The sequence below is a fragment of the Schistocerca nitens genome, chromosome 5 (assembly GCF_023898315.1).
Source record: "Schistocerca nitens isolate TAMUIC-IGC-003100 chromosome 5, iqSchNite1.1, whole genome shotgun sequence".
Classification (NCBI taxonomy): Eukaryota; Metazoa; Arthropoda; class Insecta; order Orthoptera; family Acrididae; genus Schistocerca; species Schistocerca nitens.
Window position 1 is genome coordinate 483463990 of NC_064618.1, and position 14047 is coordinate 483478036.

At 37.4% G+C, this 14047-nt stretch overlaps 1 protein-coding gene across 1 annotated transcript in view; it reads left to right on the forward strand.

Annotated features, from left to right (window-relative positions):
• LOC126260543 (E3 ubiquitin-protein ligase MYCBP2-like) overlaps window positions 1-14047 on the forward strand; it is an 831093-nt gene that overhangs the window by 186660 nt on the left and 630386 nt on the right. Inside the window, exon 18 of the mRNA XM_049957878.1 lies at window positions 3334-3635. Within this exon, the coding sequence (XP_049813835.1) occupies window positions 3334-3635 (302 nt within the window). The remainder of the gene's footprint in view (window positions 1-3333; window positions 3636-14047) is intronic.

Sequence of the window (14047 nt, forward strand, 5' to 3'; positions counted from 1 at the left end):
CATACCTGACATATCATTTTCTTATGAAAATCCCCATATGTAAAAGAGTGATTTGTTAAACTCTCTGCTTGCTGTTTCTTACGTATTGTGTAAAAGGACAATTTGGAACATGAATAGTTCTAGGTTTTTTAATTGGTACTTTGTGTTTGTCCTGCAAAATAAGCTTAAGTGTTTGCTGTAAGAAGTACATAGTTGGGGTGGATCTCTTTTTAATGAACTGTCTTTTGCTCTTTGTGAATAGAGTATGGGTTTGGTAAAAAGTGTAACACTAGTTAATAATAATAGTAATAATAATAATAGAACATCTGTCATTCCACACCACAAGTTCATGCTGTTTCTTTTTTCCCCTTTTTGTTCTCGATTATCTTACTCCACTGCTCTGCAATGGGTAATACTAAAATATTATCCTACTTAAGTGATTATATTGGGATCTTGAAGGGTTTCACTGGAATAAAAAGAAATAAGTGCACAAGGTAACTAGTGTAATAAAATATTATGATGCACTTGCTTATAACTAAAATCTTTTTTTACTTTGAAATAGCCATTTAGTAATCATATTTTCTCTCTTATTTTTTTTCTTTCTCTTTCCGATAAAAGAGGACCAGGAAAATAGTGATGGCTAGATCATAGGATTCTATAAAATTTCCCAAGATTTGGCAGTTTTTTTTTTTTTTAGTAAAGTGTTTTGCAATAGTAGTTTGCTCTCTTATGTGTGACACACAGTCAAATTACTCATGACAGCTCAAGAATCAGAGATAAACACAACTTTTGTTGTTGACAGAATCTTCCTAATCTAATTATTGTTCACAGATATGTTGCACATCAAGGTCATAGATATTCTTTTGACTCTAATTGTACATAGCCTTCTTGGAAACGTTTTAGAATGTTGCTAGTGGGTAACAGTCTACCATTTTAAAACTGTTTTTGTGATGAGTATTTAATTGCCTGGAAACTGACTGCAGTTGAAAGCCACATTGCAAAATTGATGGAGTACAACATGAATGAATGGCACACTGGTCTTTGCATGCCTCCATATTAGTCTTTACACATCAGAAATTTGTAAATTAATTTAATCTCTTGGCAAAATAAATACCTCTCAACAATTGACAGTAGGCAAATAGCTCTATGAAGGTTCCAACCTAACCCATAAGATAACAGCCAAACATCTTTTTGAGTGGCAAGATCAGGGGTGATACATATAATCAACGGAAGTAAAAGACAGTGATGAGAGCTCTTGAAATAGGGAATTTGTCTCACATCAATATCAGAAGCAATAATAAATCCAAGTAGCTCAAAGGATCGTGGTCAGATAAAATGGTCAAAAATGGTTTTTATTTTGACATTTAACCTCTCTATAATTCTCCAGGCATGAACTATTAACGTCTCTTTAATTCTTTGCACATGAACTATACAGTAACTGTTTGTGTTATGCAATTGAAACCCACGGTGGACAGGGCTAGACTGGTGCAGGCTTGTTCTAGTGTCCCCATTAGTTCAATTCTTCCCACCATGAGTGTAAATTGTGAAGCTTAAGTAAGTCACAGAGTAGTTTATGCTTTGAGGATGATGGGATGTTAATGTCAGAATTGCAGTCTATATTTTTCCTATGAATTATTCTAACAATTTATATGCCAAAAAGGATGTTTAATTCATATCAGTGATTTGAATTGCTAGCGGAAGCAAGATATCCTCTGTAATGCTCAGACTGTATAACGGTTTTCTCTCAAATGACTCTTATTATGGATATTAATCACCACAAACTGTCATCTAATAGGAGCCTCACACATTATCATCATCATCATCATAATCATGGTTTGTCTTAGAAATGCCATATTTGGAAGATTACAACCATCTCTTTACTAAGTGACAGATTGGAATGTGCCTCATGTGTGTTTCAGAATACAGTACTGTGGTCAGATGAAGAGCAGTATTAAATGTTGGGGAAACCAAAATGTTACATTTAAGGAATACCTTCCAATAACCTTAAACCAAATTTGATTCATACAAATGTACTGTGGCTCATTGTAGGAAACTTTTGTCATCTCCCATGGAAGCTGACGGAGGACTGCATAAACCATGCGGTAATCAACTACTTTCAGAAGGCATGAGTAACTGCTGCCAAGTATGGGCTCTTGAACCAATAACACTGATAAACTGATTAAATTGTGTATTCAGGAGATACTGTTCAACACTCAACAACTTTTACCTACTGTATGCATCAATGTAGCAGGCCTTCATGCACAGGGAGAAGTTAATAAATACATATTTTGATGTAAAAGCACTTGAAAATATACCTCTGACAAATGCATGATCAGGGATCTTGTGGTCACCTCTCATCTATATTGCAGTCTTTCCTTGCTAAACATTACTGTCAGTATTGTCAGTAGTGGAGAAAATTGGCACCAGTCTGATAACATTGGCCAGTATTCACTTGTTTGTTACTGCTGCCAACATTACTTGGTAAGCATACTTTGTAGAGTAGAAGTTTAGTAGGATCTGTGTGTCGAGACTGCTCCTGCTCCATCACAAGGTTTGTCTGCTTTACTGTTAACTATGAAATGGAGGTCTTTATGAGCAGGAAACACAGGTAATGATTTGTGTGAGGGGTGTGGCACTCTTCTTTCTGGTCAGCCAACCCAATTCTTATTGTAGTTGCATTGTGAGGAGGGGTGGTGGAAATCACTGTGTGGCCATCTCAGCATGTGAATTTGCTTGCCTTTAACTAGGTCATGAATAATATTTGTTTGATCATCTTGCAAGCTGTTGCTAGGGTGTGAACAGAAAAACGCAGTGTAGGAGCTAGAAAATTCATTATTGTTATATTGTCACTCATTGTAATTTTTTGTGTTTTGTACCTTTCTGCTATTCCAAGGTTTAAAACAAAAACAGTGAACCGTTCACAATTCCTTCTTTCCTTTATATTTCCCACACTTGTCATTAATTTCTGTTGTGCAGAAGACATGGTGAAAAGATGCATGGAAAATATCATTTTTCCAAGTAGACTTTATTTCATTATTTTTTTACCCATGATACTGCTGATGGGGAAAAGACATCAGAGACATTATCTAGAAGTATAATTGTGTCTCATAATACCCATTGTGTTTTATCAAATTTGTAAGTTAAGTACCTAGTGATACAACCTAAATAATGAGGAATTAATATTGTGAACTACAATTTATCAATTTGTATTAAAGAATATTTCAGGTTAATTTTACTTTGTGATGACTAACAATCACTATGCAGCATAATGTTAAACTACAGTAGACACTCTTGTCTTGCTGTTATAGAATTTTCAGTAGAATAGCACCTCATAATAATTTATACCTTTTGCAGTTACCACCCAGGCAACCAAGAGCTCGCATGTTACAATGTTGTAGCAAGTGAAGTACCACCTATAGAGCACTCTGTACAGCCAAATCTTTCTATCTTGAGTCCCGAGCTGGCACTTCCTGTCATTCCTCACTGCCATGTGACACGCTCTCAGGCCGCCTTGCATCTGCTCGGTTGCCTCGACACACTCACGTGCCGTGCCCGTGATCGTCAAACAGCAACATTGTGTGATGAGGCACATGAAGGTCGTCAGGCAGGAAAAGTGTACAGCCGTGAGGACTTCTCAGCTGTGACACGCTTTGAAAGTAAGTCTACCTTAAACAACAATTATGTCATTAAATTTTCTAGAAATATGCACTGGCAGGATAAATAAGCACTGTTTATGTTAGGTGTACAAAAAGTTTATATACTAACAAGATTGACATTGAGTAATTTGGACGCAAAGTAACTGTAAATTCTGTTGTTATGATATGAAGCTGATCAGTTAATGAAGGAAGAAAGTGAAGGTGGTTTCTATTAAGAATTTTTGGTTACAAGGCAGGATGGCCTCACACTGATAAGAGCTTCTGCAGGACACATTGAAGCAGGAAACTGGTACCAGGAAAATAAATCTGTCAAACTTGAAAATCAAAGAGGAAGGGACTCTAATAAAAGACCCAATATATTTGGCAAACTATATAAATGATTATTTTAGTAGCATAGGAATAAAATTACAGGAAAATTTTCTAACAGCCCCTCAGGTCAAAAAGCCAAATAATGGTGTATCACACTCAATGGTGTTATTCCCTACAACACAGGAAGAAGTCTATAAAGCAGTCAGCAAACTGAGAAACAAAAACTCAGCTGGTCTGGATGAAGTCCCCATTTTTATAATTAAGGACTGTATCAAGAGCCTACTTCCACCTTTAGTTGATATTATAAATCAATATTTCAAGCAGGGCTACTTTCCAGACTATTTAAAATATGCGAAATTACTACCTCTCTTCAAAAAAGGTGATGCAGGAATAATTGAAAATTATAGGCCAATTTCTCTACTATCATGCTTTGCAAAAATATTAGAAACTATTATTAAAGATAGGCTAATGAATTATTTAAATAAATACAACTTACTGTCTGTTGACCAGTTTGGATTTCGATCAGGGAGAAGCACAGAATCAGCAACAGCGCACCTCACAAAACACATTCTAGAAGCATTAGATAAAGGGAACTACACAACAGGTATATTTCTTGACCTAACTAAAGTGTTTGATACAGTAGACCACAACATATTGTTAAATAAGTTAGATGAACTTGGAATAAGGGGACTTGTGAACAAATGGTTCCAGTCATATCTAAAAAATAGAAGACAGATAACTGAAATCTCACATATTTCAAGTTGCTCAAACTATATTGTAAAGTATACTTCAGATCCAAATTATGTAAATATAGGTGTCCCACAGGGTAGTGTCCTTGGCCCAGTACTATTCCTCATTTACATAAACGACTTCCCACAGAGCATCAAGCATGGACAAACAATATTGTTTGCAGATGACTCAAATGTTCTAATCAGTGACAAATCACCAGATGCACTAAAAGAAAAAGCCAAACAAACACTAAACAGTGTACGTGAGTGGGCATCCAATAATAAACTAACACTAAATCTTAAAAAAACAAATGCTGTTAACTTCTATGTCTGCAAAAAACCACACTATAACAACTTTAAGTTAAACAATGAAACTATAGAATGTGTAGACTACACAAAATTTCTTGGTATGCATGTTGACAGTCAGTTAAAGTGGGAAGAACATATTAAAATACTTAGTAACAGAATCGCTACAGCATGCTATGCTCTGAGAATTCTGACTGCAGTTTGTGATACTACATGTGTCAGATCTGCATATTTTTCTTATATCCACTCTGTTATCACCTATGGAATAATATTTTGGGGAGTCAACAGTAAAAATATTCAAATAGTTTTCAAATTACAGAAAAGAGCAATTCGTATAATAACCAAGAGTAGCAGTAGGGCTCACTGCCTTGAACATTTCCAAAAGCTGGAAATCCTAACTGTCCCCTGTGAATACATTTTTCAAAGTGTTATGTATGTAAAAAAAAATATTGACTGCTATATGAAAAATTCTTTAGTACACAGCTATGAAACTAGAAACCAATACAATCTGCATCTAGAGAGGAAAAATAAAGTTAAAACTCAGCAGAGCTTGTTGTACAATGCTGTTAAATTATATAATAAATTACCCCAAAAAATAAAAGATATTGACACAATCGGACAGTTCAAAACAAAACTAAATTTTTTTTATTAAATAAAAGTTATTACGCAGTAATGGACTATCTGAATTAAAACATGTAGTGTAATTAAAGTAGCCTGCATTGTAATACATGAGGAAATCAAAAATTGTACAGTACTATAAGAAAATTACAAATTACACAAGGATATAAAACTAATTTAAGATACCTCAAAAATGTGTGTAAATACAAATTTTATGTGTATAATTGTAGGTATATTGTATATGATTTTGCTGACGAAATCCACACAATGTAAATTGTTACATGGATTAATAAAGAAATCAATCAATCAATCACATGTGTCTGAGAGTGTATAGTGGCAACCTTCAGAACCTAGTATAGACTGGTGAAACCTGTGTAATCATTTAAAGATTGTCCACCTCTGTGTTCTTTTTGCTGGTAAGATTTGAAGTTCATCAAGTAGAAGGAATTCCCCAAACAACAGAACATTTGGATTTCATAAGTTGAAAATTTATCGAAAGAATGCAGTAAATTACTTCCTATCATAATATATATTTTCTACAACTAACTTTGAAATACTTCTCATACCTTCTGCGAGTACATTTGCACACTGTTATTCAATATGTTACAGTTTTGTGTGGAAACTTGTCTGATATAACAAGGCCATTAATACTAGAGGGAAAAAAAATCAGTAGAAATGTGTGTTGCCCGGCAAAAATATTCATTATTTAAAAACATAAAAGTGCTAACCATTCCTTTATTGTACACTTGACACACAGAAACTGGCAGTGGAAAATCGTAGCCAACCATGGCACAGCATTGACACGAATGAAATACAAGAAGCCATTTTTCCAGAGTACATTGAGAACATGCAAAAGAGGAATTATCACTTGAAATATTATGCAAAAATTGTCCTGTATGTATTCCAAGAAGACAAGAAGCTTTTCTGTGAATAAAATACACTGTTATTAGCTATTGATACATTACATAGACCCTTAATAGCACAAACTTTGCTAGTTCTCACTGTAAGTGACTATTCATTCTGCTTGCTTTCTGCATAAAGGGGTGACAATTTGATTCAGTGTTAACTTGCAGCAGTTCTTTTTTCTTTTTCTTCCTTGCTGTAAGGTAAATGTCCTATATAGAAAACACCCCTCTGTTCTGATGAGTAGTTTGTTTCCTACAGTAAAAGTGATATTTTTAGGGGTAATTCAACAAGGGTTACTTTTAGTGGCAAGTGATAAAACTGCCAAAAACATTTGCAGTTAGCCCACTCATATTGGATGACTGTAACTTCTGCAAATTAGTAGCAGTCGCAGTCGCAGTAGTAGTAGTAGTAGTAGTAGTAGTAGTAGTAATCACATATTAATTCCAGCACCATTTAGCAGTAGTATAAAGATTCTCAAAAGCTTATTCATTTGGCACAACAGTAGAGATTTTCTTATAACTTTATAACTGAATTCTGTTAGAGGGAGGCTACAACCAGTGACTGACCAATTTCAGTGCACTTTATCAAACTGATTTAGGGATCACTCAAAAGTAACTCTTATAAAAGGGTTCAGGTTACTAGATCTTAGTTTTTGAAAAATAAAAAATGGGTAATCATTATACATAGTGTTTTGTGTTGTCATTCAGACAATTTCGTCCATATCTGTGTTTTGACAGTGTATTGGGTGATAAATGACATAAAATCATGCCTTAGTAGCAGATGGAAAAAAAACTTTGATTATATTCACAAAAATGTTGTAATTATTTAATGGTAAAAAACAGCCTGAATGACAAAATGAAACAGTATGCATTATGATTATCTATAACAATATATTGTATTATTCTTTCCCATATTATTACATTATCTTTCATAAAGTTAATCTTCACTTTGATTAAATAGTTTTAATTATCCATGTAAAAAAAGGTTCATATGACAACTTGAACCCATGACATCGTGGTTGGTATGTATTTAATTGCTCTAATCACTGGCCCAACCCTCCAGTTGTAAGTGGGAGAACTCTCAAATGTGATGACTGTTACCCTCAGTTTTTTGAAAACTGTCTAATAATCTAAACTCTGTATGGACACATTTAGAGGAACTAAACTGCTTAACTTCCTGATAAGATCACATTATGTGAAGGGGAATATCATTCTGGAGTAATTTATCATATCAGTTGTGGCGGCAGTATTGAGCTGCATTGACTGACAATGTAACACAGTGAATTATGTCTGTTGTCACACCATTCATTCTGTGGTAGTTAACAGCAGTTCACAATGTGTGGTCTGATGTGTGACCCACCTCACTTTGAGTCCAGTCACTTTATTTATGGGCCATGGGTCCTCGTCAACAGGCTATTCATGACTTTGTCATTGCTCTTGTAGAGGAAGGGGATTTGTTGGTATTTGAAGCTGTGGCACTACGGCATTCCTGCGTGCACTGCCCAGTTGTGTATAAAATGGTATTGTTGTACATGAGAATATAGTGGACATTTCAAACTTGTATTTTGGCATGTAACAACACTGGTCCAGGATAGTAAACATGTAATTACATCACAGCAAATTCCTTTTTTAAACACAATACAGTTGAAACACACTACTGTGTCTCCCATGTCAGTTGGCACTGTTCAGCAGTGGTTGTGGGAGACTGGACTACAAAGCAAACATGTGACCATCAAGGGGAAGCTCTTTAATGATCATTGGCTCTGCCGATTAACATTTTCTGAAGGAAATATCTATTGTGACCAATGGGATGTAATATTTTTTAGTGGATCAGTATCTTATACAGTAAATGATGGCTCAATACAAGTACATAGTCCACATGCTACCTGTTTTGAGACCATCCTGCAAGGGATGTCTCAGTGCCTGTATGTCCATAGCAGTTTGCAGCTGAATTTGTTCTCATGTACTTGACTTTAATGCTGCTGGCAGAACAGGATAAGATTTGTCTTCTTGACTTGCCTTCTCCTGTAAAAGATGTTAGCCACATCGAAAACATATGGACAAAGATGAAAAATAGCATGTGAAAAAGCTGGAGTGACTCTGTGCCAAGAACTTGTGATGACATGTGGAATGTCACCTTAGCTGCCTGGGAGAAGGTGTCAGAAAATGAGAGAATTATTACGAAATTGAAGTGAACAGCCATTGGATGAGATATTGAGTGACAAAGAAACCACTTGCTGTGCTCTTTTAAAGGCACAAAAAATCTTATTAAGAACTGTGACTTATTTGTTCTGTTAATTTTCTGTCTTCTGTAAATTAAGTAAATTAATGCAATAAAACAAAAAAATAATTGCCTAAAGTGAGGTTCAGTCTGAATCTTACTGTCATGCAGTTTCTTACCAATCTGTTGTTTACTTCACCAGATTACAGAGTCGTTATACAAGGGGCTGCAGTATTCAAGTAAGTATTGTTTTTGTGTCAGTGATCACTTGGGAACAACACAACTGAAATTCCACTGGTTGCAATGAAAAATGTCCCTCAACAGTGAACATGAACAAGAGTTAACATGGACCTGGGTCACCCAAGAAGAGTAATTACTTTACAACAAAAAAATAAGAGTCACTATGTGACAGATCAACCATAATGTTAACCCATGCATCCCACCAATAGGAACTTCTCACAGAGACATCTACATCTACATCTACATCGATACTCCGCAAGCCACCTGACGGTGTGTGGCGGAGGGTACCTTGAGTACCTCTATCGGTTCTCCCTTCTATTCCAGTCTCGTATTGTTCAGTATGCCTCTGTGTGGGCTCTAATGTCTATGATTTTATCCTCATGGTCTCTTTGCGAGATATACGTAGGAGGGAGCAATATACTGCTTGACTCCTCGGTGAAGGTATGTTGTCGAAACTTCAACAAAAGCCCGTACTGAGCTACTGAGCGTCTCTCCTGCAGAGTCTTCCACTGGAGTTTATCTATCATCTCCGTAACGCTTTCGCGATTACTAAATGATCCTGTAACGAAGTGCGCTGCTCTCCGTTGGATCTTCTCTATCTCTTCTATCAACCCTATCTGGTACGGATCCCACACTGCTGAGTAATATTCAAGCAGTGGGAGAACAAGCGTACTGTAACCCACTTCCTTTGTTTTCAGATTGCATTTCCTTAGGATTCTTCCAATGAATCTCAGTCTGGCATCTGCTTTACCGACGATCAACTTTATATGATCATTCCATTTTAAATCACTCCTAATGCATACTCCCAGATAATTTATGGAATTAACTGCATCCAGTTTCTGACCTGCTATATTGTAGCTAAATGATAAGGGATCTTTCTTTCTTTGTATTCGCAGCATATTACACTTGTCTACATTGAGATTCAATTGCCATTCCCTGCACCATGCGTCAATTCGCTGTAGATCCTCCTGCATTTCAGTACAATTTTCCATTGTTACAACCTCTCGATACACCACAGCCTCATCCGCAAAAAGCCTCTGTGAACTTCCGATGTCATCCACAAGGTCATTTATGTATATTGTGAATAGCAACAGTCCTACGACACTCCCCTGCGGCACACCTGAAATCACTCTTACTTCGGAAGACTTCTCTCCATTGAGAATGACATGCTGCATTCTGTTATCTAGGAACTCTTCAATCCAATCACACAATTGGTCTGATAGTCCATATGCTCTTACTTTGTTCATTAAACGACTGTGGGGAACTGTATCGAACGCCTTGTGGAAGTCAAGAAACACAGCATCTACCTGGGGACTCGTGTCTATGGCCCTCTGAGCCTCGTGGATGAATAGTGCGAGCTGGGTTTCACACGATTGTCTTTTTTGAATAAATGATGAGTCCCATGAGGCCACAGTTTAACTGAAATTCCACTGTTAGTGATGAACAATGTTTTATTATGTCACTTAACAGTGAAAATCAATAAAAGGTAAAGTGGACCTGGGTCACACAAGAAAATAAAAGTAATTACTTTACAACTAGGAAATAAGAGTCACTAGTTGACAAATCCATCATAAGGTTAACTCTGCACCGCACCAATAAGAACTTCTCACTGAGACAATAAATGATGATTACCATGAGCAGAGAGAGTCGTGGCTGCACCAAATGATGGCTGAATGTCTCAAAGAACTCTAAGCAAGAAGTTTCCAGTGAGGCCACAGTCAGCGACAAGTGGCAGCAGCACCCAGCAATGAGGATCATGCAGAGAAGCTGAATACAATAAGGCTGTCATCAGTAGCAAGTGGCAACTACACCAGGTGATTATGAGGCAGTTTGGGAAGTGCACTGCAGACAGTCCTGCAAGGCTGTGGTCAGTAGTGCTGTGACTGCATCTAGTGATGGCTTGACTGTTCAGAGAGACAGCTGATGTTCGAGATTGGATCTCAGCTGGAACAGACGAGTTATGCGTGTGCATGGTAGAAGTTTAAATGATACATTTCCAAGTGGTACAGGACCGGTGTTGAAAAAACAGTTCTGTGATTGTGGCACTGCCCTTGTTGACATCGTTGCACGGATCTTTTCCTCCACCAGCAGCATCTTGCATCAGGTATGTATTATTGATGGTGGACATCTGCATGAGATTTTAGACATCCTAATAAAGAAATCATACAGTGTCAGTTCATCTTTGAGGTCAGTTGAGTTATATATTTAGTTAGCTACGTGTTCCATTGATCACTTTCACAACTTATTATGGTGATTTTAAACATTAACATTTAAAAAAAAATAATGAAACATTAACAATTATATGGTTAGTGATGTTGTCCATTTACAGGTTAATATAGTGAAAACTATTTTTGTTTTATCATAACAAGTATACACTATAGGTGATGCAGCTATATAATTCAACAAAATTGTTGCCAGAATAGAGTACATTAATCAGGAAGAAACATATTTTGAGTTTGCTATACATCAAGCAATTCACATCATGATACAGATGATAAAAAATTCATGGCACAACATAATTAATACCATTTTTAGTCAAAGTCTACTTTACGGTCATGGAGGCTACTTTTGTGTAGTGTTATAATTTCCAACACTGTTATTCATTTTCAACTATAATAGTTTACAACAAAACCTTTGTTAAAATACCCTTTCTTTAAAGGCATGTCCTGAAGTTTATAGCAAATAAACATCACATTATTCTTATGACACACTTTAGTGCAATTATTATTATTATTATATTCCTTTCTCAGACGGTATGTCTGGTTAAAAACGGAAAGCGACACGGACCTTGATCAAGCGTGACTTCCTTTTAACTGTGTGGTATATGTTACATTGCATTTAGGAACTTTCTGGTAATTGAACATGTATCAATAATTACAGATTTCTGAAGTTGTATATATACGTTTGGATGTAGCTGTATTGCGTTGATGTACTGGTGGATATTGTGTGGTATGACTCCTGTAGTTGATAGTATAATTGGTACAATGTCAACTTTATCCTGATGCCACATGTCCTTGTCTTCCTCAGCCAGTTGGATGTATTTTTCACTTTTTTCTCCTGTTTTCTTCTGTATATTTGTTGTATTGGGTATGGATATTTCGATTAGTTGTGTTAATTTCTTCTTTTTATTGGTGAGTATGATGTCAGGTTTGTTATGTGGTATTGTTTTATCCGTTATAATGGTTCCGTTCCAGCATAATTTGTATTCTTCATTCTCCAGTACATTTTGTGGTGCATACTTGTATGTGGGAACGTGTTGTTTTATTAGTTTATGTCGTATGGCAAGTTGTTGATGTATTATTTTTGCTACATTGTCGTGTCTTATGGGGTATTCTGTATTTGCTAGTATTGTACATCCGCTTGTGATGTGATCTCCTGTTTCTATTTGTTGTTTGCAAAGTCTGCATTTATCTGTTGTGGTATTGGGATCTTTAATAATATGCTTGCTGTAAAATCTGGTGTTTATTGTTTGATCCTGTCTTGCAATCATGAATCCTTCCGTCTCACTGTATATATTGCCTTTTCTTAGCCATGTGTTGGATGCGTCTTCATCGATGTGTGGCTGTGTTAGATGATACAGGTGCTTGCCATGTAGTGTTTTCTTTTTCCAATTTACTTTCTTTATATCTGTTGATGTTATGTGATCTAAAGGGCTGTAGAAGTGGTTATGAAATTGCAGTGGTGTAGCCAATGTATTTATATGAGTGATTGCTTTGTGTATTTTGCTAGTTTCTGCTTGTTCTAGAAAGAATTTTCTTAAATTGTCTACCTGTCCATAATGTAGGTTTTTATGTCGATAAATCCCCTTCCTCCTTCCTTACTGCTTAATGTGAATCTTTCTGTTGCTGAATGTGTGTGATGTATTCTATATTTGTGGCATTGTGATCGTGTAAGTGTATTGAGTGCTTCTAGGTCTGTGTTACTCCATTTCACTACTCCAAATGAATATTGTTATTATTATTATTATTATTATTATTTAGAGAGGATGGTAAATTGTCACCAGAAAAATCTTTTACCTGATTGCATTAGTAAATGACAACAGATAAGAACCCCCCTGCGGGTTCGGGGGTTAGAATAGGCCCGCGGTATTCCTGCCTGTCGTAAGAGGCGACTAAAAGGAGTCTCAAATGTTTCGGCCTTCTGTGATGGTCCCCTCTTGGGTTTGACCTCCTTTTTTCCAAATTTCCGTTGTTAGTGCGTGCCATTTGGGGAAGGACACCTTACGTGGTGTTTTCCTATTGGTCCATCATGCACCACCATCTTGCATGTTCCCTCTTGTCGTGTGGCGGGATTTACGCCCAACGTCTCCTGGGTTGCCTCCTTCTCGCCTTGTGCACAATACCATTCTTAGCACCCACGACAACTGTGGACCCTTTAGACACCTAAAATCCAGCACGGTAGCCAGTCCGTTGTGGTGGGGTCGTCATGTACCCTCTTGGTGGTAGCCCCCTGACCACGCAGGGATCGCACTACAGATGCCAGAGCTGTTTCCTCCCCATGCATGCCAAGGAGTATGTGCCCATCTTGTCTGGGGCACGGGGACTCCGGGCAACGGGATATCGGCCAGGTACCCATCGCTTTGGCTGGGTGGCGCCCTTGGGGAGAGCCCTCGTTCGGAGTAGGTGGCATCTGGGCGGATGTGGCGCAATGAAGCGCAATAAATCACACCAAGCTGGTGGTCGCATGGCCACCAGCGTCTCTAAGCGAGGTAGAGTAGAATTTGACGCTGCGCAGTATGACCCTCAGACGTTCCCCTCGTTGGCTGCGCCATGGGAGGGCCGTAGATCTAGTGCCAAGCGGGAGCCTTACGTACCGCAATACCTTGTCTGCAGCAGGACTGATGGTGACTCCTTTCTTATGATGAAGCCTCTGTTTTTTGTGGAACACCTGGAGGATAAGTTTGGGGAAGTGGCGGGGTTGTCTAAAATGAGGAATGGGTCCATCCTCCTCAAGACGTCCTCCCCAGCCCAGTCACGAGCGTTGCTCTTGTGTGATAAGCTGGGTGACGTCCCTGTAACCGTCACTCCCCACAGTAGCTTAAATATGGTCCAGGGGATTATTTACCATCGTGACCTATTGTTACAA